A 27,624-nucleotide genomic window follows, 5' to 3' on the forward strand; every position below is an offset into this window, starting at 1 on the left:
TCTCTTCTCAGGATGAGGGGGGTGGCCCCACCGCTCTACCTAGCCCCTCCTTATTGACCCAACCTCCACATAAACTGGGCCCCGGAGCTCTACAAGTGTATTTCTGGCAGGGAGGTCACCCATGCGCTCCTGCTGCCTCTTCCCACATGGCTGGCAGGCGACTGGACTTGGCCTATCCCTTCTCTTACTGTCCTTCCAGCTAGCAGGTAAATGGGGGGACAATCTCTTAGCCTGGAAGCCTCCCCCTCCAGACCTTCCCTACTCCTCTTGGCCAGTTCCACATCTTCCTTACCTACTCCCTCAGGAAGTATGCCTTCATCCCCAGGCTAGGTAGAAGCTTGATAGTACGCTGCACATTGCTCCATAGCAGGTAACACAGCTATTAAAAACTTTTTTGCTGAGTTTATTAAGTTTCCATAATGGTAGGCTCCCATCTGCCTTATGTGCCAGCTATCCCCAAGCCTGGCACAGCCCACACAGTGCAGAGGGGTCCCCGATCCTTCCCTGGGGCTGTGGTGGAGGGATGCCCACACAAGAGTGGACCCAAGCAGACCACATCCTGGCACTCAAGGCAGAGAGGCCATGTCTGCAGCTTCCTGCAGTAGTACAAGAGGGACACACTCCTCCTGTCTGATGCTGGGACAAGGTGCCCTGGGCAGGTTAGGGACCCACTGGGAAACTCCAGGCTTAGAGCTACAGAGGGCTTGCACATGGCAAACAGGAAACCTAGAAAAACTTAAAACCTCACTGTAACCACCACCCTGGGGTACTTGTGACCTTTACCTTTTCCTTGGTTGTGTTCCAATTTGCTTGACAGACTTTTCTTCTGTGTAAAAAAGCAGGCTTCTCTGTAGTGTAGACACAAGCAGCACTTTCTGGCTATAATCCAGTTGCACAATTGAGGATGGCTCTTCCAAAACCAAATGGGAGTTACAGACACCCTGTGAGAGAGTCCAGTTAAACCCAACTCAACGTGGAGTTAAAGTAACCCGCCTTCCTCTATGACTGGGAAGCATCCTTTTTTATTTGTATTTGGGTCAGTTTACACCTTAAAACATATGCTGTTAATTCTTATCAGATTCAATATCAGCCCACGGTAATGAACTTATTTCGAAAAGTTCTTATTACCAAGAAAACAATGTTAACATCTATCTCAGGCTACATCAAGTTTGGCAAGAAACATTAAAAAATTCTGTATAATTTCCCTTAAAATGTCTCAGTAGAGAGTTCGAAGAAGAGTCCATAAAGATCTAAGCAGAATTATGTTACACTGTATTGTTTATTCTAATAGAACACAATGGGACTTTTATAAAATTACTGTGACAACTATCACCTGAGGTCACATTACACTCTTCCCCCACAAAGAGTTCAAAGCAATTCTGGGGACATTATATTCTTGCCAAGTGAAAGGGTCAGAACAAACAGAAGAAAGGAATTGAAATAGTATTAAATATACTGAAGAACAAAGGTAAACTCTAGAAGGCATTTTACTGCTAGCACAAACTCATATTTCTTGGTGTCAAAAATCTGCTTCTACAAGTGACTCTTCCCTTGACTGAATTTAATTGTTTAAGAAATACTGACGCACTGTCACAGACTTTTGGCAGTTGTAGGGCGGCGATCAGATTCACTGGTAAAATCTACATACAGTAAAATTCACACTTTTTAGGTATACACATCTATAGATTTTGACAAAGGCACACAGTTATACAACCACCAACACAATGAAAATAGAGAAATTCTCATTACCCTCAAACACCAAGCACTTTTAAAACAGATTTCCCTCCCACATTTGTAGTTACGTAAACTCTAGCTTTTCAGTTTTTGACTTAGCTTACAATGAACTAAATTTATTGTATGAATTTTGCAAAAACACTCATCCTCCCATATCTTTTTTTTTTTTTTTTTTGCAAATCTCTGTACTTGTATCTTTTAAAAAACCTATCAGAACCTCAATAAAGCTGAGGAAAAAGTTATCAGCATGCTAAGGACACTGTTTTCTGCACACAGCTTTCTCTCCACTTCCTGAAATGCGGACTCACAAGCAGTGCTCTCCTGGTGCTGCCCGCAGGCCTGAGCAGAAGAAAGGTACATACAACACAGGGACTCCTGATAACCCCAATGCTTTCTCAAACTATGGTCTGCAGTCTTTTCCAAAGAGTCTTCAAGGCCAAATGTCTTTTCATTATAATACCAGGTTGCATCTACCTTTTTCACTGAGCTGACATTTGCACTGACACAAAAGCCACAGTGGGCAGAGCAATGCATTGAACCTCAATAATCATCGTGGTGCCCTCTACCATCACACACTCATGGCAAAAATGTGTGTTTCAATAAAGACTGTCTCTGATGCAGAAAAATCTCAATTTCATTAAATCCTGGCTCTTGGGTACACACAGTTTTGAATTTTCTGTGATAAAATGGGACATGCACATGGTTCTTCTGCTGCATACTGAGGTACTCTGGGTCTCTCAAGGAAAAGCACCTGTTTGACCATTAGAGCTATGAGCTCAACCAGCTGCTTCCCCCCCCCCCCCAAATACCATTTTTACTTGACATACTATAATTATAAAGCGTGGGTATTTGGCAGACATTTTCTCAGATGGAACAAAGTGACCTTGCCACTTCAGTGAAAACAAGTAATAGTGTTTCTTGCTGATAATAAATTTCAAGTTTTTGGGATGCCTGGGTGGCTCAGCAGTTGAGCGTCTGCCTTTGGCTCAGGGCGTGATTCTGGAGTTGTGGGATTGAGTCCCACATTGGGTTCCCTGCAGGGAGCTTGCTTCTCCCTCTGCCTGTGTCTCTGCCTTCTCTCTGTGTCTCTCATGAATAAATAAATAAAATCTTTAAAAAAGAATAAATAAGTAAATAAATTTCAAGTTTTCCAATGAGGATTCAAATTGAAAACTTATATCAATTCCTGTGAATTTGGGGAACTCTCAGTAGCTAAAGACTTTTCTGATCAGAATGATGGTGATATTAAAAATTAACAAAGATGCGTTCTTTGATATTATATAATTAAATGCGTCAACATTTGAAAAGATCTGCATCACTCAGTAGATCAGTGTTTTCCAAGTGATCAACACGTGAAATCATGCATGGATCAAGGAGCCATTCAAAGTGCAAGACAGACCACTGGATTTTACTGTAACAATACAAAAAAATCCATCCATATGGTTTCAGCTTCCCAGGTACCACTCACCTTTAAAAAAAACAAAACACCATCCGTCAGTTGGGGGATAAGATTAATGAAGAATATCCACAATTCTCTACAAAGGCTATTACAGTATTTGCCCCATTTCCAACTACAGGTCTGTGAAAGGCCAGATCTTCTTTATATACTCCAACCAAACCAATGTATCAGTTTATGCAAAATGCAGCCATCCTCCATCAAGCCAGCCATTAAAGAAATTTGTAAAAATGTAAAGCAATGTCCTTTTCACTTGTTTTGAAAATAGTTACTTTCATAAAAATGTTACTTTAACTGTTACTAATAACAGTTTTATTATTTCAAAATACCATTAATAAATATTAAATTTAAATTTCTCCATTTTAATTTCCAACATGCGCACTTATACATAACCTATACAAAAGGTTAGCTCCATGGGGTCCTCCTTTTAAGAGTGTAGAGGGGTCCTGAAAACCAAAAGCTTTGAGAACTAGTGCTAGAGCTAACTTGTAATAGTCCAGTCGTGGATTGGAGGGACTAAAAGCCATTCGGCTGGTAATTGCTGAGTTCCTACTATCCATGAGGAATGAAGGCTACAAATAAGAAAATGAAAAGCTCATGCCACTAAGGTGTTCAGTCCAGCTGGACAGATATGATCAAATGAAACACAGGCTCACACAGAGCCACACGTGAAGTGGAAAAGGCATGGACTTTGGGGCAGAACCTCAGCCTGAAGTTGAGCTCTGCTTGTGGTGTCTCCTTATGACCCGGCTAGTGACTGGGCCACTGAGCCTTGGGTTCTTCATCTACTGATGGGGGATGAGCACCCATGGCTCAGGGTACTGGGGTGCTACCAAACCTCCTCTGCACACTCCCTCCCACAGGGCAAGCTCTCCACCCCCTGAAAGCACTGAACTCTGTTCACAGTTATTTTTTTTTTAAAGATTTTATTTATTTATTCATGAGAGACATAGAGAGAGAGAGGCAGAGACACAGGCAGAGGGAGAAGCAGGCTCCACGCAGGGAGCCTGACATGGGACTCGATCCTGGGTCTCCAGGATCCCACCCTGGGCTGAAGGTGGTGCTAAACCGCTGAGCCACTAGGGCTGCCCTCTGTCCACAGTTATGATTATGAAAGGCTTCACATGGCTCCTACAAACCCTTCAAGGAGAGGAGTGACAATGGCTTCTGTTTGAAGGGGCAGCAGGAGAATGAACACTGTGAAGGAAGGGGCCAGTGCAGAGGCCAACCCTTTAGTCACCAAAGTAGAAGCTTAGAAACATTAGAGAAATCCTTGAGGGAAAATGTTACAAATAATAATGAGATTATAAAGGGACAATGATTGAGAATACAAAAGGACTGACTAAAATGTATGGATATAATTTCTCCAAATAAAGAAGGCCAAAATATTTCTGGAAATAATCTTACCTGGTCTAGATCCAGAGAAGAATAGACAATTTTCCCTTTGTCATCTCCAGAGAACAATTTCATTCCATTGGGGCTCCAAGCCAGAGCGGTTATGCTATTTTTGTGAATACCGGTGACATCAAATCTCCGAAGCTGGGAATAAATGGTAAACATGCGCACAAGGAAAGAAACATTGGACACTGTGAGATGGGGCTCTGTGGGCAAGGGGGTACACAATCCCTCCTACTCATGGAGGAGCTTGTTTTCCCAACCTTGTTTCCTAGGCAAAATGCTAGAAGGTTCCCTCTGGCTATTTATCTTTAAAACTAACAAAGGACAGCCAGAGAAAATTAGGCAAAATCTAAATTGCCCAAATGTGCTTTCTGCCAAGTGTCCTACCAAGAACAGAAATGTTATCTGGTTTATAAAGAGCACAGGGTGAAGCTTTTTCTGAGCATGTATTTTCCAGGCATATAAGGATTTCTCATTTGAAAATCCAGGAAGAATTTGCCAAGAAGTTAAGAAATGCCAAAGCAACTAGTACTTACTTGTTTATTTCTCCCTGGCAGCGAGGATACAAGCTGAAAGACAGCAACCCTCCCAGAGGCAGTGCCTGCAGCCACTAGGTCATCGAAGCAGCTCAGCAGCTTCACCACTGTGATGGGTTCTGTTTTCCCCTAAAAGAACAAACATCCATGACAAATGGACCTGTAATCAGGCTAGCTTCCAAAATGTAACCATTACCCATGGAGGTGGAAGCTTCATCAGGCTGCAGCCTCTACAGAGTCCTGGTTGAAAATGTATACATACAGAAAAATAATTACATCTGTTAGAACCCTCCTTTTTCTCTGTAGGTCTTTAATCTTTGAAATGACAAAATAACACATTTCTAACTCGGGAAATGCTGATCAATCAAGTGTAAATATTTTCAAAAAAAAAAAAAATCAAGTGTAAATATTCTGAGCTCTTATTGAGAGTACTAAAGAGCTTGGAGAAGTATTTCCTTCCCCCAGAACAGGAGTCTGGAGTAAGAAGAGCTATCCCAGGTCCACGCTCTGCTTTCTTCTCTCTCAATGTAGACAAGCCATTTAATTAGTGTAGTCCACGGTGTGCCTGCCACACAGGCTTGCAGGGAGGATCAAGCTCTATCTGAAAGCACTTTGTAAATGGATTCCTTCTTAGATCAGTAATCAAATTAAATTCTAAACACTAACTCAGGCTTAATACATTGGTTTATTTAAAAAAAAAAAAAAAAGCACATGTACAGGGGGCACTTGGGTGGCTTAGTCAGTTAGGCGTGTGTTTTCAGTTCGGGTCATGATCTCAGGTCCTGGGATCAGCTCTGAGTTGAGAGCAGGGAGCCTGCTTCTTCCTCTCCCGGCCCCCTGCTTATTCGCTCATTCTCCCTCTCTTTCTCTCCCCCGCTCGCTCTCTCTCAAAAAAATAAAATCTTAAAAAAAAGGAAAAGCACATGCACAAGCATTGCACACAGATATTCAGGCTTCCAGCCCATTAAGTGGAACCATTCACTCAGAAAAATTACACAACCATTTGACCTTGCTAAGACATATAGCAAATCTCCAATAAACTACTTTGATCCCTACATTTTGATGCAGTAATTTAGATGGTAATCAATCTGTCAAGTGTAGAAGCATACCCTCCACATTCAGGATACTGAGTCAGCTGCTATGGTGATATAAACTAAAGTAGGTCGCAGTCCCGCCCTCTTAAAGCTGAGCCATGGCAGAGAGCCACGCACATGAAAAGCCGCCTACAGCCAGCGGGGGTGGTGATGACTGCACTCACTTTCATCTGGTACATTACAGCTTTCAGGGTATTCTCATGGGCTATAAATATATCTGGTGAGAGATCGTGATGGAAGGTAAAGGATTTGGATCTTAAGCTACAGGAAGGCAAAGGGGGAGCCCTGAAAGATTCCTGACTTTTCCTGTGTACCCATCAGAGGTATTTCTGATAAGCCCAATCAGGTGCAGCACAGAAGGAGGTCTTCCCACAGCCAGGAGCTTCTGTGGCAGTTCAGGTTGGAGCTAGTATGTGCCTAGACCAGAGAAGCAGCAAACTGAATGAGCACAAAGGCAGTAAAGCCTGATGGAGAAGGAAAAGTCTGTCAAGACCTGGTTGGCATGATGACAGCATGATGACGAGGCAAGGAGCACAGCAACTCCCTTTACTGAGTGCCCCTTGCCCGCAGACAACTTGTTAAGCACTTCACATGCATTATTTCCTTGATTCCTCAAACAACCATGAGGGTAGGTGCTGGGGTGTCCTCATTTTACAAAGGTAAAGTGGTTTGTCTAAGGACACATAGCTGGAGGAGTCAAGAGTTAGGATTCACACCCAAGTATGGCTCTCTCCAGAAGCCCTGTCCTGCCTTGCTGCTCTATGCACCCTCTGAGGGTGAATCTGCAGGCCCTGTAGATAGATGGAAGGCTTGGCAGGCTTGGGGAGAGGAAGGAGAATAAAAGAACTTTATCATCTGTGGAGTGGGAAACACAAGTGATAGGTCCTTGAGCAGAATCCACTGGTGCTGCTCCAAGGAAAGGCAGTGATAGTACATGTCTTAGACACAGGTAGTCTTGACATGGCAGCAGGATATTGAAGATAATAGCATCCTGGGAATTTGTAATTATAAAAACTGCCACCACATCAGGAATCAAAAATCTCTTATTGGAGATCTTGCCATGTAATAACACGAATTCAAAATGGTTGTGTAATTTTTCTGAAGATATGGTTTCAAAATACAAATCATCACTCAGATGGGCTGAAAGCCTGAATATCCATGTGCAGTGCTTATACACAAGCTTTTTACTAGATCAATATTTTAAGTTAATATTTATTATGGTCATTAATAAATGTTATGGTTCTTGACTTAAGAACCAAAATGTCCCAAGAATCAGATTATCAATACTTAGCTTCCAATAGAAACAAAATATGAGGTTTCAATTTCCCACAGTATAAGTCTAGCTATTTTGGAAAATGTTCCTTTCTGAACACCTAGAACTGCTAAGTAAGTTACATAAGATATCCTTCTTAAAAAAAAAAAAAAGATTTTATTTATCTGAGAGAGAGAGAGAACACGAGTAGGGGGAAGGGCAGAGAGAGAAGGAGAAAGAAAATCCCAACCAGACTCCACACTGACATGGGGCTCCCTGACATGGGGCTCGATCTCACAACCCCAAGATCATGACATGAGCCAAAACCAAGAGTCAGATGCTTAACTGACTGAGCCACCCAAGTGCCCCCATAAAACATCCTTTTAAATGCATAGCTAATCTCCAGGAAGTTTTGGGCAAACCCAAAGAGAATATTGTCAAACAAGAAGAGAAGCCAAACCTGAAGCTATGGGACACCCCAGACCTACCTGGTCACTACCAGGAGCCTTGGTTTCCTAAGCTGAGCAGAGCTAATGAGGACGAGGCTTCAGGCCAGATGAGATGGGAAGCTGAACTGATACCTGCTGCAAAGTCTCTGTAGAACCCCTGAAAATCTAACCCTGAGTGAAAGTATAAATCTAACCCTGAGTGAAAGTATAAACTAGGGAAAAATCAACTTGCTGGCAAATGGAGTGGACAAGGAACTCTGTCTTCTCTCAAACATCAACTGGAGTGAATAAAAAATAATGTTCCCCAAGAATCTTTTCTTTTTTTTTTTTAAAGATTTACTTATTTATTTATTTATTCATGAGAGACACACAGAGAGAGAGGCAGTGACATAAGCAGAGGGAGAAGCAGGCTCCACACAGGGAGCCCAACGTGGGACTCGATTCCAGGTCTCCAGGACCACGCCCTGGGCTGAAGGCGGCACTAAACCGCTGAGCTACCGGGCCACCCAAGAATCTGTCATCCTAAGCCTGCCCTATTCAGCATCAGAGTTTGAATGTCTTTTCCTTTTTTACTCAAAAGGAACTCCATGCCAGGCAGTTGATCTGAAGTGCTTCTGTGTTAACAGCACTCTAAGGGGCCCAGCAGAGTGAGTATAAACCCTATCTGGGGGACACAGTCTTGACCCAGGTTCCTCAGCATTCACACATATTAGGACCAGCCATGGAGCTCCCAATTAGGGACTATAGGGAAAAAGGGCTCATGAAGAAGAATCAACTAAAAAAAACAATAATAGAATTGGACAGCCCTTTGCCCCCATCCAAGTACTGCATTTAGATCGAAGAGACCCAAACATAAAAGAAATATGCTTAAAATTATTAAAATATATAAAAGGAAATTAAAAATAGTAAGCCACTATCAGAAATGAAAAAGAGTCAAAAGAATTTAAAATCTTAGTGGTGATTAATACCAGATTAGTCACAGCTAAAAGAAAAAAAATTTTTTTAAGATTTTATTTATTCATGGGAGACACAGAGAAAAAGACAGACATAGGCAGAGGAAGAAACAGGCTCCCAGGGATGCAGGACTCAATCTCAGGACCTTGGGATCATGACCTGAGCCAAAGGCAGATGCTTAACCACTGAGCCACCAAGTACCTGAAAGAAAATTATCAAACTAGATGATAGATCAGTACAACAAAGATAGAGGAAAAGATAAAAATATGAAAGAGCAGAATCCTAGAGGACAGAGGATGAAGGTCCAATCTACATCTAATTGGGACAACTAGAAGAAAAGCAGAAAAACAGAAGGCAATATCTTCAGAGAATAAGGGCTAGAAGTTGCCCAGAACTGATGAAACACTCATCTCCTCAGGAGTATAAGCCTTGAAAAAAGATTAATGAAAATAAATACACATATACACAATATGTCATGAAACAGTAAAACCTCAAAGACCATGAGAAGATATTAATATGTTAGATAAAATGGTAAATGACCAGATATGAATAATTATTAATAACCAAATTTCTTGGGGCACCTGGCTGGCTTAGTTGGCAGAGTGTATGACTCTTGATCTCAGGGTTGTGAATTTGAGCCCCACGTTGGGTAGAGATTACATAAAATCTTCAACACTGGGGATCCCTATGTGGCTCAGTGGTTTAGCGCTGCCTTCAGCTCGGGACCTGATCCTGGAGACCCGGGATCGAGTTCCACAGCAGGCTCCCTGCATGGAGTCTGCTTCTCCCTCTGCCTGTGTCTCTGCCTCTCTCTCTCTCATGAATAAATAAATAAAATCTTGAAAATAAAATAAAATTTTCAACGAAACAATACTTCTCAACAGAAACAATAAAGTCCAGAAGACAATGGAAAATCATCTTCAAAATGCTGAGAGAGGGGATCCCTGGGTGGCTCAGTGGTTTAGTGTCTGCCTTCGGCCCAGGGCCTGATCCTGGAGTCTGCGGATCGAGTCCCACGTCAGGCTTCTTTATGGAGCCTGCTTCTCACTCTGTCTGTGCCTCTGGCTCTCTCTCTCTCTCTCTCTCTCTCTCTCTGTCTCTCTCTGTGTCTATCATGAATAAATAAATAACATCTTAAAAAAAATGCTGAGAGAAAAACTGTTAGCTTTGCATATATGCCTGTCTAAACAACTTAGAGACAGAGACGTTGAAACAAAAAAATCAAGAATACAAGACACTTATATTTATGATGAGAAAGAACAGAGACATCATAAGAAAACTATAGACCAATACCTCTCAGGGATATAGATACAAAAGACCATAATAAAATATTACTAAAATGAATATATAAGATTTTTTAAAAGGACACTACATCATGACAGAGTGGGGTTTAGAAGTAATGCACAGATTAATAATCAAACTCAATACATATGCCATATTAACAGAATAAATAAGAATAAAGAAGAAAATCATGTTACCACTTCAACAGATTTAGAATATGTATTTAAGAAACTTCAATATTAATTCACGATAGAAACTCTCAGAAAACTAGAAACACAAATAAGTGTTTAATAAAATAAAAAGCATCCATGAGGAATCTGAAGCAAGTGAGTGTACATGCCAAAGCAGAGATGTCCATTCTCATGGTGGATATTATCCTGGAGGTCCTAGCCAGCGCAGTAAATCAAGTAGAAAATTGAAAGGTGAACACATTGGAAAAGATGAAGTAAAAAGCTTTCTTCACAGGGAGAAGTGATTACCTATGTAGAAAGCCCCAAGAAATCTATAAAACAGGATATAAGTGAAATATACATAAATCAGTTGTATTTCTATATGCCAGCAACAAAAAAATCTGAAAGGAAAATAAATTGTTGTACAGTTCTTTTTTTTTTTAAGATTTTATTTATTTATTCATGAGCGATACAGAGAGAGAGAGAGAGGCAGACACACAGGCAAAGGGAGAAGCAGGTTCCACACAAGGAGCCCAATGTGGGACTCGATCCTGGGTCTCTAGGATCACACCCCAGGCTGAAGGCGGTGCTAAACCACCGGGCCACCGGGGCTGCCCCTGTTGTATAGTTCTTATATCATTTGTAAAGTGACATACTATTACTTGAGGGTAGATGGAGATAAGTTAAAGGACACGTTGTAAATAAACTACAGAAAAATAAAACAGGTAGGGCCTAAACGCCATATGGGACATAAAATAAAAATATGAAAAAATAATTAGTCCAAAAGACTGTAGTAAAAGAAAAAAAAAAAAAAACAAGATGTAAAGAATAGGTGGAGTAAGTAAAAAACACTTACCAAGATGGTAGGCTTAACTAATGGTTCTCAAACAGGGATGATTTTGTACCCCACCCTGCCCAAGACATCTGACAATATCTGGAGGTTGTTGCAACTTGGCTGATACTATTGCCATCGAGGAGGTAGAAAGCAGGGGTGCTGTTCATCATCCTACAATACATAGGACAGCATCTCCTGACCAAAATGTCAACTGCGTCATGCTGAGAAACTGTGACTTAAACTCAGCCACATCAGTAACTACATTCAAAACAAATGGCCTTAATATACCAAACAGAAGGTAGAGATTGTCGGGGTGCCTGGCTAGCTCAGTCAGTAGAGCACGCAACTCTTGATCTTGGGGTCACAAGTTCAAGCCCCATACTGGTTATAGAGTTTACTTTAAAAAAAAAAAAAAAGGTAGAGATTGTCAAACTGAGTAAAACAGACCTGACCTTAGGTTATCTTCAAAAAATGCACTTTAGATATAAAGGCACAGATAAACTAAAGGTAAGAATGGAAAAAGATATTAACATGAAAACTGTGATTATAAGAAAGTAGGAGAATCTACATTGACACCAGACAAAGTAGAGAAAGAATATTACCAGAAATAAGACATTTTATAGTGATAAAAGGATCTATTCAACAAGACATAACAATCCTAAATGTGTAAGTACCTAATAATAGAATTTTATTTTATTTTATTTTTTTTTTATAATAGAATTTTAAAATGCATGAAACATACTCTCCAAGGAAGGAAGGAAGAAAGGAAGGAAGGAAGGAAGGAAGGAAGGAAGGAAGGAAGGAAGGAAGGAAGGAAGAGGGGGCGCCTGGGTGGCTCAGTCAGTTAAGCATCTGACTCTGATTTCGGCTCAGGTCATGACCTCAGAGTCAAGAGACTGAGCCCTGCATCATGTGCTCGGTGTGGAGCCTGCTTAGGATTCTTTCACTCCCTCTCACTCTCTCTAAAAAAAAATAATAATAAAATGCATGAAACAACACAACTATATGAACATATTTAATACCACTGAACCACACATGAAAAAAATGGAAAAATTGTAAATTTTATGTTCTATATATTTTACAATTTAAAAAGATATATAAAGCAGAAGGGATCCCTGGGTGGTTCAGCAGTTTAGCACCTGCCTTCAGCCCGGGGCATGATCCCAGGGTCCTGAGATCAAGTCCCACATCAGGCTCCCTGCATGGGGCCTGCTTCTCCCTCTGCCTGTGTCTCTGCCTCTCTCTCTCTCTCTCTGTGTCTCTAATGAATAAATAAAATCTTTTAAAAAGAAAAAATATATATACAAAGCAGAAAGGCACAGAACTGAAATGAGAAAAAATACACAATTTCTGTTGATGGATTCAAGCCTCCTCTCACAGTAATGGACAGAAGTAGGCTCCGGGAGTCCTGGAAGGCTGAACTACACTGTTGCATTAGTTTGTGTCCACCAAAAAACAGGACGTGATGGTGGAAGTAGACACTGAGGCATTTGTTTGGGGAAACATCTGTGAGGGAAAGGGGGCAACACTGGAAGAGGCAGGAAGGACTGTCAGCTCACAGAGCAGGTCTGCAACCCGAGATGGAGAAAGGGAAGGAAGGAGGGTTGCACAGGCTAATCTCCAACTGCAGAGCAGTTTCAGAAAGCTGTGGTCAAGCTGACAACATCCCCAGCCAAAGTCACTTGTCAGAGGAGTTGCCAGTCTCACAGGAGTTAAGTGTGTCTGGGGTCCCACTGTGCCCTGTCCCAGGCTGCTCCCAGCCAGCAGGAAGGGTGGTGGGTTCAGAGCTCCTCAGTTACACCCCCCACAGAGGAGAGAGTCCTTGAGATTAGGGTATTGCCAAGTGCCACAAAGAATAAAGACATATACAACGATTCTATGCTCTTTAAGGCGATGAAATAGTTGGTTTCTTTTTTATGACTGGATCAGGATACATAAAACCTCTTTTAGAACATTCAAGGTGTAAAACCACCATTCATCTTCTTTAGCAGTATTTCTATTTAGTAACGCCAATCCTTCATGTAAGACATTATTTCAAAGTGGGATTTTTTTTACTGCACTAGCTCCATTAAAATGCCTATCTAGCACAGTTTTCCCCCGTAAGTCTGCAGAGGCAGGCCTTAGTAACATCGAGTAGCATATTTATAAGCATTGCTAGTTTCAAACAAGATGCACACAAAGATCAAACACTTCAGAGTCTACTATGGCCTCACCGTGCTTGTTGTGATGGACACACACAACGGTGCTACTTTCAGGGGCTCTTATGGTCTAGGGAAAGGAAAAGACCTACCAACAAACACAGGAGCCGAGCACTGCTGGCACTAACGTGTGTGTACAGGTGGCTCAGAGGAAGGATGTGGTCAGGTGTCTGGGGCAAGGGGAGGGGCGGTGGTGGCACGTGTCCTTGTACACCACGGTGCACAGACATGCCTAACGCACGGACTCAAACAGGAGAATTATCATGTGAACGGTCTGGCCTTCAACCTTCCTCACCCACCCAGAAACTCAATTTTTTCAGGGTCCTGTTGCCATGTTTAGTGCCCAGGGAGGCTGTCCTGTGATCATCTAATGCATAAGAAGTTAAAGTTTAAGCCAAGAAGCCAATTCATTATTTTATACTGAACTAACAATCCTATAAACCAGAATGCTCATGTAAGTATGACCTGAACATTCCTCCCCTACTGGCTGCACACAGACAGCAATTTCAGTGAAGGGTTGCCTGGTAGCACAGAGCAATTTCTGATCAACCCACTGTGAGCATGAGGGCCAGCCACGCTGAAGAGATCAGAGCTCTCAAAGGGAGCCCCCTCCCCCTGCGCCGCCCTGCCCCAGCTATAAATGTAATTTGGCCTGATTTTTCCCAAGTTACACAGCGGACTACACACTGTCTTCCTTCTGTCACATCCTCTTTCTTTTTGATATGGGGACAATTCAGTCTCATTCTGGCCTGGGGACTGCTCTTCTGTCTCTCTAAGGCGACTCCGTCCATCTCAGATCTCATCTATTGTGTGTTTAGCTCTAACATTTCCTTCATTTTCAACCTGGTAGGGAGCACGTCTTGTTGCCCTGTGGCAACTTAATCTTCTCCAATGGAAACCTAATAATAAAAAAATTTAAGGAAAAAAAAAAGATTGATCTGAAAGAAGCCAGTAATGATTTTCTGGACAAACATTTTACCATTAGGACAGCATTCAGCCAACCTCCTTAGGCTCCTTGGCAGGCAGCTTTCCCTTTATACACAAGACAAAACTGCATGAAGGGAAAGTGTTCTTTGTGAGCAAGCTCATGGGAACTGTGAAGTCTGACAAGGCTTTCTTTATGAGCTTCTTTTGATTTGCCACAGCTTAACCTTTAGTAGAAACTGCTAGCATATCAAATAGCTAATAGATTAGAAACACTTAGAAATATTTAAGAAGACTCAGTAGGATATGAATTCATTAAATTCCTAAGAATTGTTTCACATTTATCCTTCTTTTACTAACAAAGAACCATGGTTTAAAGTTTAAATATTGTTATTGTATGTAATGTAATTGTTTAATTATCTAAAAGTTAAACAAAAGCACTGCTTTTCTGGAATAGTTTCCTTAACTCCATAGGACAAATTAGAGTAGGGAACATCCACTGGATTTGAAGGAAGTCCCTGGGGCCTGGGACTCTACCACTACAGAGAGATCTCAGAGAGAGATAGAAGGCAGATTCCCTACAGAGGAAACAATGAGACAGCAAGCAGAAGTCTCAGCAGTTGAGATGCTGGTACAATGCATTTAAAGTGCTAAGATGAGGGCACCTGCATAGTTCAGGTGGCTCAGTGTCTGCCTTTGGCTCGGGTCATGGTTCTGAAGTCCCAGGATCAAGCCCCGCATCAGGCTCCCTGCTCAGTGGGGAGTCTGCCCCTGCGTCCCCCTCTGGCCCTGCCTCCTGCTCGTGCCCTCCCCTTCTCTATCACTCTCTCAAATAAATAACATCTTAAAAAAATAAAAAATAAATAAATAAAGCACAGGATACACGAGTGGCTCAGCAGTTGAGCGCCTGCCTTCAGCTCGGGGCATGATCCTGGGATCGAGTCCCACATGGGGCTCCCTGCATGGAGCCTGCTTCTCCCTCTGCCTGTGTCTCTGCCTCTGTGTGTGTGTGTGTGTGTCTCTCATGAATAAATAAATAACTAATCTTTAAAAAAATAAAAATAAAGCGCTAAGACAAAAGAAGCATATGAAATGAGGGAGGTATCAAGTTTCAGTTTTCCCCCAGATACTCATATCTAAATGTCCCACATCATTTCCTAAAAAACTCTGTAATATCACCTTTGCAAAAACTCAAGTATTTATGAGTTATGTGTATGTGGATTTTCTGGTTTCTGTATTCTGTCTCCTTATCTATTCTTGTGCTAATAACCACATTCAGCTTAATTACTGAAGGTTTATAAATATTGCTAACCCAGTAGAGCAACTTCTCCCACCTTGTTCTTTTTTCCATCAGTATCTTCACTCTTCTTGACTCATTACAATTGCAAATATAATTTTAAAATACCATTAGCCAATGAACTGAAACAATCTGCGCTGAGCAGCACACCAGTGAAACCCTGTACTGTAATGCTATGGACAATGGCAGAATTTAGATCACGGGATCCTAACCGACGGGCCTAAGCGTTCCTCCCACAGGGAATGACAAGGGAAGCCATGAGGCAAATGTACTTTTGGCCGATGTGGTGAGGCAAAAACTCTCAACTCTGCAACACTTTACAAAATATACCAGGTGAAAGTCAATGAAACATTCATCCATTCTGAAGCACAAGTTTTCTTTTTTTTAAGATTATTTATTTATTTATTTGACAGAAGGAGCGTGCGCACACAAGTAGGCCAAGCGACAGGCAGAGGGAGAGGGAGAAGTAGATTCCTCGCTGAGCAGGGAACCCGACGGACATGGGGCTCCATCCCAGGACCCCGGGATCATGACCTGAACCAAAGGCAAACTCCCAACCGACTGAGCCCCCCAGGCACCCCCTGAAGCATGAATTTTCTAACTGGAAGACACTGCAGCCATGTTCCTGAGCTTAGGCCTCTCCTTCCCTCTGCCTGGAGTACTCTACCCCCGAGGTTCCCAGCATGCATGCTGCTCACTGTCTTCAGGTCTCTGTTCAGCTCCAGCTCAGGGAGCCCTCCCCTGAACTTCCTTTTTTTTTTTTTTTTTTAATTTTTATTTATTTATGATAGTCACACAGAGAGAGAGAGAGAGGCAGAGACACAGGCAGAGGGAGAAGCAGGCTCCATGCACTGGGAGCCTGACGTGGGACTCGATCCCGGGTCTCCAGGATCGCGCCCTGGGCCAAAGGCAGGCGCCAAACCGCTGCGCCACCCAGGGATCCCTCCCCTGAACTTCCTATTTAAAACTGTAGGGGGATCCCTGGGTGGCTCAGGGGATTAGCGCCTGCCTTCTACCCCGGGCATGATCCTGGAGTCCTGGGATCAAGTCCCACATGGGGCTTCCTTCATGGAGCCTGTTTCTCTCTCTGCCTCTCTCTCTCTCTCTCTCTCTCTCTCTCTCTCTCTCTCTGTGTGTCTCAAGAATAAATAAGTAAAATCTTAAAAAACAAAAACAAAAATAAAAACAACTGTAACCACTCCTGCTGGCACTGCTCACCCTCTTCTCTGGTTTGTTTTCCCTTAGACTTCTCCCTTCTTGTTTGTCTGTGTGTTGATGTCTCTTCCTCATTTTTCTGGCTCCCCTTTAGACTCTAAGCTCCCTGAGGGCAAGGACCTTGGCCGTCATAGTCTACACTGCCTCTCCAGGACCTAAAATGGGCCCAGCATATAGAAAGCACTGGATACTTATTGAATGAATTCATGGAGATAACAAGTATGGATAAGTTGCAGAAATGAGAACTAGCGTTGCTGTAGTTAATGCAAAGGTTCTCACGGCAAATCCACGAAATTTCCAAAACTTGCTGAATGCTAAGCTTTAATACTTCCAAAACAGAAAATCAGAAGCTCAGACCGTTATCTTTCTGGTCTACTCTTATATATGTCATATATGTCATATAGTTAACAAGTTCATAATATTTTTATACTTGCTATTAGCTCCTTACATTTCCTTAGTGCTTCTGGCACACGCTAGAACTTCCTATGTCTCCATCTGCCCTCTCCCACTAACTTACGTAGAAAAAAAGGTTTCCAAAAGCATTATTCTTGAAAACCATGACAGGCTGTATTTAGCACATATAAGATCTGCTTTCTTCTTTAGAAACATAACTTCATTTAAAAACATAATCTTTCATCCATGCCATACATGGGTTTATTAGAGGGTAAACTAACTTTTATTTTTATTTACCTTCCCATAAAATCTTAGATTTCCCCTAAATAAAACTAGTTGATGCATTTCTCAGTTTTCACTAGGAAATTCCAAAGACCCTGAATCTCGTTTCTATTTTCTTCTAAATCCAGACTTTTTGTGGAAGCCCTGCCTTCTCTCACAGGAAGTGAGCATAATGGTTAGGCAAGTAGCTATGTGGCCTGGAGCGCGAATCTTGCCATTTTTTTACCTGAAAAACATGGTAACTGTACCAAATTATTCTAGACCCAGCCAGCTTCAAAGATAAAAATGACAAGAACAACAACTTAGTTGATCCGTCTCTGGGATCACATGGCTAATGACTGACAGCCAAAGCTCAAAAGAGATCTTTGTGTTGCTGTGTTTATACAAGTAATATTGAAAACATTCATGTTATGAAAATTTCTAATAATTCCACAGTATTTAAAGAAAACAAAAAGAGATTTCTTCATACTCTGTCCCTCAGCTTACCCCATTCTCAGTCCCCACAGAGGGATATCTGAGATCTTTCCCTGTATCCTTTACACACAAAGTTATCTTCCTTTTCACACCCTGATACTCTAATTCCAAATTCTGTGTTCTTTCCAAAACAAAATTTTTATTTTGTACTTCTTTTATGATTTTTTTCATGATTATAGGTTTGTATTCTACATCAAATAGGAGCTTGAAAAGCACTTTTGATACTTAGGGCTATCAAGTATGGATTCTGGCCCCAGTAAAGTACATGTTTTTTCTGATCCCTTAGTAAGAGAAAACCAGAATAAAAAAAATACACACACACACACACACACACACACACACATGTATGTATATATGTATACATATATATATGAGATTTTTCCTGGAGTCCCCTCTTCATCTGCTGGATCCAAGAATTTTTCTTTTTTTTTTTCCCAAGAATTTTTCTTTTATAAATATTTTATTTATTTATTCATGAGAGACACACAGAGAGAGGCAAAGGGAGAAGCAGGCTCCCCACAGGGAGCCTGATGTGAGACTTGATCCCAGGACTTTGGGATCACGCCCTGAGCCAAGGGCAGACACTCAACCGCTGAGCCACCCAGGCATCCCTGGTTCCAAGAATTTATACTAGATTCTCTCAACTCTGGTCATCCCTGCAAAGGGTGCCCCAGCATGTCATTTTCCTTCAAAGCTCATAGGGCTCATCATATAATAGGAGAAAGCTAAATTAGGTAAAATTATAAAATAGGCATTTAGGTATAACTGTACCTAACTCGGGAACACTAAACTCTTGTTTCTTTAAGTTTTTCATTCTGGGGAACACTAAACTCTTGTTTCCTTAAGTTTTTTGGAGCATGGAGGCTGAAATTTTAAAAAGTTACATAGTTATTTTAAAAAGGACAATAAACACATGTTTTTATAAAAGACAACTGGGATGTAATGCAAGCTGAGCAAGGGGTCCAAATTCAAACTTGGCACCAGCCCCCTCCCCACACAGCCCTGGAGCTGAGTCTGCCCCAGGAGCAGGTTTCAGCCTATAGTGTCATGTGAGAGACCCCGTCCACCTTTCTGGCCTTAACTCACACTCCTCCACGTCTTGCTCTGTATTCCAGTTCCATCCAAATATACTTTCTGGAACACACACAAACACACACACACACACACTCCAACAATGAAACCTTAATGTCAAAGATGACCTAATAGTGAATTAAGACCTAAGGGACTGGGGCACCTGGGTGGCTCAGTTGGTTAAGCATCTAACCTCAGCTCAGATCATGATCTTGGGGTTGTGGGATCGAGCCCCGAGTCTGGCTCCACAATCAGCAGGGAGTCTACTCATGCCTTCCCTCTCTCCCTGCTTGTGCTCTCTCTCACTTTCTCTCAAATAAATAAATCAAATCTTGAAAAACAAAACAAAACAAAACAAAAACAAAACTAAGGGGCTAACAAAACTACTCTATAGTGTTTGAGGTCAGAAGAGTAGGTAGCTGGGGCAGAAGTACTGATTGGGAGCCAGCAAAACAGAGTCTACTGGACTGCTGAAAACGTTCTGATCCTGATCTAGGTGATTACACAGCTATATACATATAACAATTCATCCAATTGTATATTTGAGATTTATAAATTACACTTCAATTAAAAAGTGAGAAAACAAAGTAAAACAGAGAACCTGAAAGTCTGCTCTAATTAGGATTTGTTGACATGTACTTTATGACCTGGTCTGTCTGTCTGTCTCAATGAATGTTCCATGTTTACTTATTAAGAACACATCTGAGGGGCTCCTGAGTGGTTCAGTCAGTGAAGCACCTGATTTGGACTCAGGTCATGATCCTGGGGTCCTGGGATTGAGCCCCGTGTCAGGCCCCCTGCTCAGTGGGAAACCTGCTTCTGCTTCTCCCTCTGCCTCTGCCTCTGCCTCTGCCTTTGCTGCTGCTCCTCCCCCAGCTCATGCTCTTGCTCTCTCTCTAAAATAAATAAAACCTTAAAAAAAATAAAATAAAGAATGCATCCTCAGCTGCTACTGGGTGGAATGTTCTGTAAATGTCAATTAGACAGTATTGGTTGATGGCGCTGGTTAGCTCTTCTATATCCTTGCTGATTTTCTGTCAACTCTATTTAACTGAAAGACAAGTGTCCAACTAGAATTGTGGGTTTCTCTATTCCTCCTTTCAGTTATGACAGTTTTTGCTTTGTATATTGTGGAGCTCTTTGTATGTTGTTAAGGTGCACACACATTTAAGACACACATTTAAGTCTTCTTGGTGAACTGGCCCTTTTGTCATTATATAATGGCTCTCTCTCTCTTTTTTAAAGATTTTATTTATTTATTCATGAGAGACACAGATTGAGAAGCAGAGACATAGGCAGAGGGAGAAGCAGGCTCCCTGCCAGGAGCCTGATGCAGGACTCAATCCCAGGATCATGACCTGAGCCAAAGGGAGAAGCTCAACCACCAAACATCCAGGTGCCCCCATAATGGCTTTGTTTCTGGTTATTTCTTTGATCAAAATATTTTGATGTTAACAGAGCCACTTCAACTTTCTTTTAATCAGCATTTACATGATATATCTTTTTCCATCCTTTTAATATTTGCCTACCTAAGAAAAAAATTTGCCTATCTATATCGTTAATTTTGAATTGAGTTTCTTATGGAAAACATAGTTTGTTCATGATTTTTCCTCCATTCCAGTAATTTTTTTAACTGATACATATAATTTCCACTTAATATAATAATTGATATCTTTTATTTTGGTCTATCATTATCCATTTGTTCCTTTTGTTTTTACTTCTTTTGTTTCCTCTTTCTTGTTTTCCTGTGAGTTGTTCGAACATTTTAAAAAATTCCATTTTGGGACACCTGGGTGGCTCAGCAGTTGAGCGCCTGCCTGCCTTTGGCTTGGGCGTGATCCTGGGATCCAGGATCAAATCCCATATTGGGCTTCCTATAGAAAGCCTGCTTCTCCCTCTGCTTGTGTCTCTGCCTCTCTCTGTGTGTCTCTCATGAATGAATAAATCTTTAAAAAAGTAAAAATAAAAATAAAAATTCCATTTTGATATGTTTATAGTAATTCTTACTATACCATGTTGTACTAGGTTTTTTAGTGGTTACTCTAGGGATTACAATGTTATGTATTTAACTTTTCAAAATCTATTCAGACTCAACATTTTACCTCTCTAAGTAGAATGTAGAAAACTTATCACTATATAGGTCCCTTACTCTCCTCCCTTATATTACAATGTTATGATTTTTGCTGTCAAACTATTTTAAAGAACGCAAGGAGAGAAACAGCCTATTCTATTTATCCAGATACTTACTATTACTCTTACTTTATTACTGATATTCCAAGTCTCCTTCTGGTATCATTTCGCTTTTATCTAAATAACTTCCTATACAACTATTTTGGAGCAGACCTGGCAACAAATCCTCTTAGATTTTCCTCAGCTGAGAACATTTTTACGTCACCTTCTTTCCTGACAGATATTTTTACTAGGTAAAGAATTCTAAATTGAGAAGTCTTTTCTTTCAGGACTTTAAAAATGTTGTACCACTGTCTTCTAGCCTCTATGCTTTCTGAGGAGAAATCTGCACTCATTCAAATCATTGTTCCCTACAAGTAATGTGTCAATTTTCTGTGGCTACTTTTAATATTTTCCTTTGTTTTTAACAATTGAATTATGATGTACCTAGGTAGGGCTTTCTTTGGTTTCTCCTGTTAAAAGAGTTTGCTGACAGATTCATAAATCTTCCTTACTAAGTGTTTGAAGTATTTGAGAAATTTCAGATATATTAATTCACAACTATATTTTTAAAGATTAACTATGAAATGGTCTTAAATGTTTGGAGAATTTAATCAGTTAAATCCATGAGCTATTAATCAAACAAAATAGCAATAGTTTTTATATAAAAACATTAATATAGGGATCCCTGGGTGGCGCAGCGGTTTGGCGCCTGCCTTTGGCCCAGGGCGCGATCCTGGAGACCCGGGATCGAATCCCACGTCGGGCTCCCGGTGCATGGAGCCTGCTTCTCCCTCTGCCTGTGTCTCTGCCTCTCTCTCTATCTCTCTGTGACTATCATAAATAAATAAAAATTAAGGGGATCCCTGGGTGGCGCAGCGGTTTGGCGCCTGCCTTTGGCCCAGGGCGCGATCCTGGAGACCCAGGATCGAATCCCACGTCGGGCTCCCGGTGCATGGAGCCTGCTTCTCCCTCTGCCTGTATCTCTGCCTCTCTCTCTTTCTCTGTGACTATCATAAATTAAAAAAAAAAAAAATAAAATTAAAAAAAAATAAATAAAAATTAAAAAAAAAAAAAACATTAATATAAACTCTAGAGCCAATCTGCCCAAGTTCAGATAATGGTGCTTCCACTTATTGAATGCCTGACTTGGGTAAGTTACTTAACTCTTTATGCCCGAGTTGTCTCCTTGGTAAAATGAGGCTGATAATAATAATATCTGGCTCACAGAGTTTTTCCAAGGATGAAATGAGTCAATATATGTAAAGGTTCAGAATAATCTCTGGCATACAATAAGTGCTATATACATGCTAGCCACTTTTGTTATTTTAAATTGAGTATAAAGGCTTAAGAAAAAAACATTTTTTTGAGAGAGCGAGAGAGAGTGTGTGCATGCACACACGACAGTGGGAGGGAGGGGCAGAAAGAGGGTGAGAGAGAATTTTAAGCAGTCTCCAGACCCAGCATGGAGCCCTACTTAGGGCTCAATCTCACGACCATGAGATCATGACCTGAACCGAAGTCAAGAGTCAGATGCTTAAGTGACTGAGCCCTCCTGGTACCGCAAGAAAAAGTTTTTAAATTAAAATTTTAATAATTTGAATATTTATCAAAATACAGATGTTTGTAAGCATTTCATTTAAACAGAAAAAAGCCTTGTCTTTGTGTAAAAGCCTATTAACCACAGACAGAGTACAGCCCCACAAGGAAATTAGGGGGGGAGCCACAACTTGGGTTACCTTTAAGTCTCTCACAAAAGCTCACATACTCAATAAACCACAGATATTGATTAAATGGGTGAACTTGATGATAGTCCATCAACAGATGGTGCCTACCAGCATCTACAATATATAGGCATGCCATACCTGAGGTCAATCAACAGAGAACAGAGGTTATTTGGGATCCCAACAACAGTATTCTACAGAAATGATCTTATTTAAGATGTACCTGTTCTAATAGCTAGCCAATACTGATGCTAATCTTTTTTTTTTTTTATAATTATTTCAGCGGAAAAACTAGAGACTATTTAACCGAGTCAGTCAGGTGCTTTGAGAAACAAAATACGTAGAAGAAAATACCTGCTTCCAAAGTTTTCTATTACATGTTTTTTTTTTTAAAAAAAAGATTTATTTATTTATTTATTCATGATAGAGAGAGAGAGAGAGAGGCAGAGACACAGGCAGAGGGAGAAGCAGGCTCCATGCCGGGAGCCCGACGTGGGACTCGATCCTGGGACTCCAAAATCGCATCCTGGGCCAAAGACAGGCACCAAACCGCTGAGCCACCCAGGGATCCCTCTATTACATGTTAAACACCAAAATATTTTCTTTTAAAACGATGCTACGGGCAGCCCTGGTGGCTCAGCGGTTTAGCGCTGCCTTCAGCCCAGGGTGTGATCTCGGAGACCCAGGATCGAGTCCCACGTCAGGCTCCCTGCATGGAGCCTGCTTCTCCCTCTGCCTGTGTCTCTGTCTCTCATGAATAAATAAATAAAATCTTTAAAAATAAATAAATAAATAAATAAAATGATGCTGCATTTTTGGAGGCAGGGGAAAAAAGTTTAAAAAAATACATGTTTTTAGTTATATTCCACTTCAATTAAAGATGGTTTTAAAGTATGGTTTGGGTGAGACACTAAGGCCAAATCAGAAGTAAATTATACCATCCTAGAATGCACGAGCACATTAAATGTTAGCCATCACACCTTCATGCTAAGGAGTAAAGAAAAGCAAGACTCACCTCAAAGTTGTACTTTTTCATCTGATTGAAGTGTCTGCAGTACAGATAGAGCATGCCAATGCTGCTGCCCACTGCGATGTAGTCCCCATTGGTATCGAGCGCTGTGAGGTAGACCACAATAGAGCGGAAACCCTTCTGGACCTTTGTGGGAATGGCATTGAGGAGATAGTACAAGGGGCAGAATTCTCTGAACGTAATAGGCGCTGAAACTGATGCCATGGCCAAGGCTTTCACAGATGATCTTCAGGCAGGAAAAGGAATGTTTACTTGGCATCTGGGGAAGCCTGGGGGCTAAAGAACAAGGCATTAGAGTTCTTTCAATGTCCATATGCCAAAAACAAGTCACATTTAACAGCGGGATCAAGGAATTGCAGGTAGGTAAGAATGATAGCTGGAGCTTAACTGAATGGAGAAAGTACACTGGTGTCATTAAAATTACTTTTGAGCATTTTAATTCAACAGGCACCTCATTATGTACTGGCACCTGTGATTCGCATAATGCTAAATACTAAAGAGGAATGGAAAGAATATTAAAAACAGTTCTTTTTCTCAAGTAGTTTATGATTCAGCCAGGCAGGCAAAAAGAAACAGTGAAGATACATAAAACCACATGTGATTAGTGCTACTCTGTGGGTCTTGATGAGAAGAAGGAGAGAGCAATGTGGAAAAGGCTTCACTGGAAACATCCTGAATTATCAAGCCCACCAAGAAGGATGGAACATGGAAAAGAGATACAGGGAAGACACTGTACCAGGAGAATAAACCAATCCTGATGTAGAAATACATTCACTGTGTTGAGAGAGCAGAGAAACACATCCCCCAGCTGGATGCCTGCAGCCTCCTTGATGCCCAGTGCCTCAATTACATATCTGTCCCACAATGAGACCAATTCCTCTTGGCACTCTGATTTCAAAGCTTCCCTCAATAAAGATACTCAGTCCTGACATAGTGCCTTGTAATTTATGAAGTGCTCAGTAACTTGTTTAATCTGTACCCTACCTGTAAGATCAGTGGTGTCATCCCCAACTTAGAGAAGAAGATACTGAGGGCCCAACAGTGACAAGACTTGCTCAAGGCCACACAGCCAAGACTTGAAACTCGGTCTTCTTCTTCCAAGTCCTGGGCCTTTCCAATCCCATAGCCACAGCTCTGACAGACCAAAGTGGCTACAGGTGGGTGCCCTGTTCCTTATTAGAGCTGGAGGGGTATTTTATTCCCTCAGTTCCATGGAGACTTTCAAGTCCCTCTAGTAAAAACTTTTGGGGATGCTGGATTTATTGGAATTGTGGGTTTTCTATTTCTATAGAGTTGACTGACCAACTTCCAAGCTCTCTTATAATGAAACTCACACCAAATTCATTCTCACCCAGGGGCCCTTGTATTGGCTGTTCCTTCCGCCTGGAATGCTCTTTCTCCAGATGTCACTCAGATTTTGCTTCTTCTCAGTATGAAGGTCTCTGCTGAAATGTCCCCTTCTCTATAAGCTCCCACCTGCCCATGTCCTAAAGAGAACTTACTGCCCCACTGAACACTCTCTATTCTCCTCTCCCTACTTTTTCACACATCTTTCTTTGCTGTTGACTGGCCATCTCTGCCTGACGCCATCACTGGCCTGTAAGGCCTAGAGAAGCAGGACCCACATCTGCTTCACTCACCCATGTAGCCCCCAGCACCTAGAAAAGGATAAGGCATATCAGAGGTGCTCAGTAACTATTTACCGAATAGATGAATGAGTTATAAAAAAGAAGAATTTCCAAGAAAGAAAGAAGTGACAAGAATGGAAGACCAAGAAAATATCTTTTCTCCAAGATGGCCCCAGTTCAATGCTGGAATAATTATCCTTTGGATCTGTATGGCATACTCAGTCTTTGAAGCGTTTTAAGACTCTGGTTTCATTTGATAATCACAATAGTTAATACAGTGAAGCAAGCAGGGTAATTTATGAGAGCTCTCCTAAACGTAATAATAAGGATCATATCTCGCTGTCATGGCTAAGAAAACTCACTAATACACCCCCTTGTAGCAGAGGCTAAAACTCTGGGAGGTTCAGAAATTTGCTCATGCTCCCACAGCTTTAAATGCCTAGTGCAACAGGCAACTGGATGGTGAATGCGGGTCCTGTGCATACGGCAGAACGGCTCATCAACTTACAACTTTTTAAGGGCAAGAACAATATTTTGTGTATTAAAGTGCTCCAGAAAGGTGGGCAGGGCTCACATGACACAGAAATCAAATGAAAATGAAATGGCTTTCAGGCAAACTCAAGTGAGAACAGTTGCTGACAGACACCGTGGGAAAGGAGATAAGTCATTTAAGGGCATGGGACACTAACACCAAAACAACAACAATAGCAGCAATAATGGTTATAGCTAATGATGTTGCATCACAGAAACTATGCTTAGCACACTAACTCATGAAATCCTCACAAAAATTCCTAGGAGTTTGGGACCACTGTTATCTCCATCTTACAGATGAGGAAACTACTCCCATTTTCTTTCCATCTTTAAGTGTAAGGGCAGCATAGGAGCAGGAAAGCCTTTGTGCCCTCAATGGGTCTGTGCATGTGAACACACTGACAAGCTGTAATCTACATAATGTTTATAAATTGAAATCTTATTTTCATTTTAAAAGTTATGTTTACTGGGGATCCCTGGGTGGCACAGCGGTTTGGCGCCTGCCTTTGGCCCAGGGCGCGATCCTGGAGACCCGGGATCGAATCCCACATCGGGCTCCCGGTGCATGGAGCCTGCTTCTCCCTCTGCCTGTGTCTCTGCCTCTCTCTCTCTCTGTAACTATCATAAATAAATAAATTTAAAAAAAAAATTTTTAAAAAGGAAATATTTTTTAAAGTTATGTTTACTGTCAAAAAATTGAAATATGGGAATTCAAGAAGAACTAAATAAATGCCACTCATAATCCCCTCGTACAGAGATATACTATATATAGATAGCCATAGCCATGTGTGCAGACACACTTTTTTTACTTCATAAATCACAAGCATTTGCCATGTCATTAGATAGTCTGCTAGAACATGATTTTTAAAGACTCTATATAACTGCAGAGAACCCGCTGTATATATAAAATTTTCCCAACCAAAAGATTTTTTAAAGATTTTATTTATCTATTATCTATCTATCTCTCTGAGAGAGAGAGAGAGAGAGAGATAGCAAGAAAGAGCATGAGCAGGGGATAAAGGGAGAAGCAGACTCTCCACTGAACAGGGAGCCCAATGTGGGGCTTGATTCCAGGACCCTGGGATCAAGACCTGAGCTGAAGGCAGATGCTTAACCAACTGAGCCACCCAGGCGTCCCCCAATCAAAATATTTTAATTTCTGCTTAGTGAACAAGATCTCCTAGGAAGCAACTGGGGAGTACTAAGCACTTCACAAATGTCAGCTTGAACTATTTCTTCCTTTAAAAGTCACTTTTCACAAGCAGCTTTGTCAAATTATGACATTTATATTTTAAAAATTAATTAACCTGATTTGATACTATTCACTGACAGTTCCATAATCTCCATACAAGAGGGGATTTGAGATTGCAGTCTGGTTAGAAGAGTGCCAGAGGATTTACCTTGAAACTCATTTGCAGGGCAGGCACACTATCCTAACTTGCAGTGGCTTAGGATATATTAATGGATAATATAGAGGGTCAGAGTCCCTGGAATCATCTCTTTGGCACAATCAATGATAATACTCTCAA

At 41.3% G+C, this 27,624-nt stretch overlaps 1 protein-coding gene across 3 annotated transcripts in view; it reads right to left on the bottom strand.

Annotated features, from left to right (window-relative positions):
- TECPR2 (tectonin beta-propeller repeat containing 2) overlaps nucleotides 1-27,624 on the bottom strand; it is a 105,034-nt gene that overhangs the window by 68,096 nt on the left and 9,314 nt on the right. For all 3 annotated transcript variants that reach the window (XM_041758579.1, XM_041758578.1, XM_041758581.1), the window contains exons 2-5: nucleotides 23,922-24,212; nucleotides 5,125-5,253; nucleotides 4,598-4,729; nucleotides 784-941 (exon numbers count right to left, since the gene is read on the bottom strand). In XM_041758579.1, the coding sequence (XP_041614513.1) occupies nucleotides 784-941; nucleotides 4,598-4,729; nucleotides 5,125-5,253; nucleotides 23,922-24,140 (638 nt within the window). In that variant the 5' untranslated portion in view covers nucleotides 24,141-24,212. The remainder of the gene's footprint in view (nucleotides 1-783; nucleotides 942-4,597; nucleotides 4,730-5,124; nucleotides 5,254-23,921; nucleotides 24,213-27,624) is intronic.

This window comes from Vulpes lagopus, chromosome 6 (assembly GCF_018345385.1).
Source record: "Vulpes lagopus strain Blue_001 chromosome 6, ASM1834538v1, whole genome shotgun sequence".
Lineage (NCBI taxonomy): Eukaryota > Metazoa > Chordata > Mammalia > Carnivora > Canidae > Vulpes > Vulpes lagopus.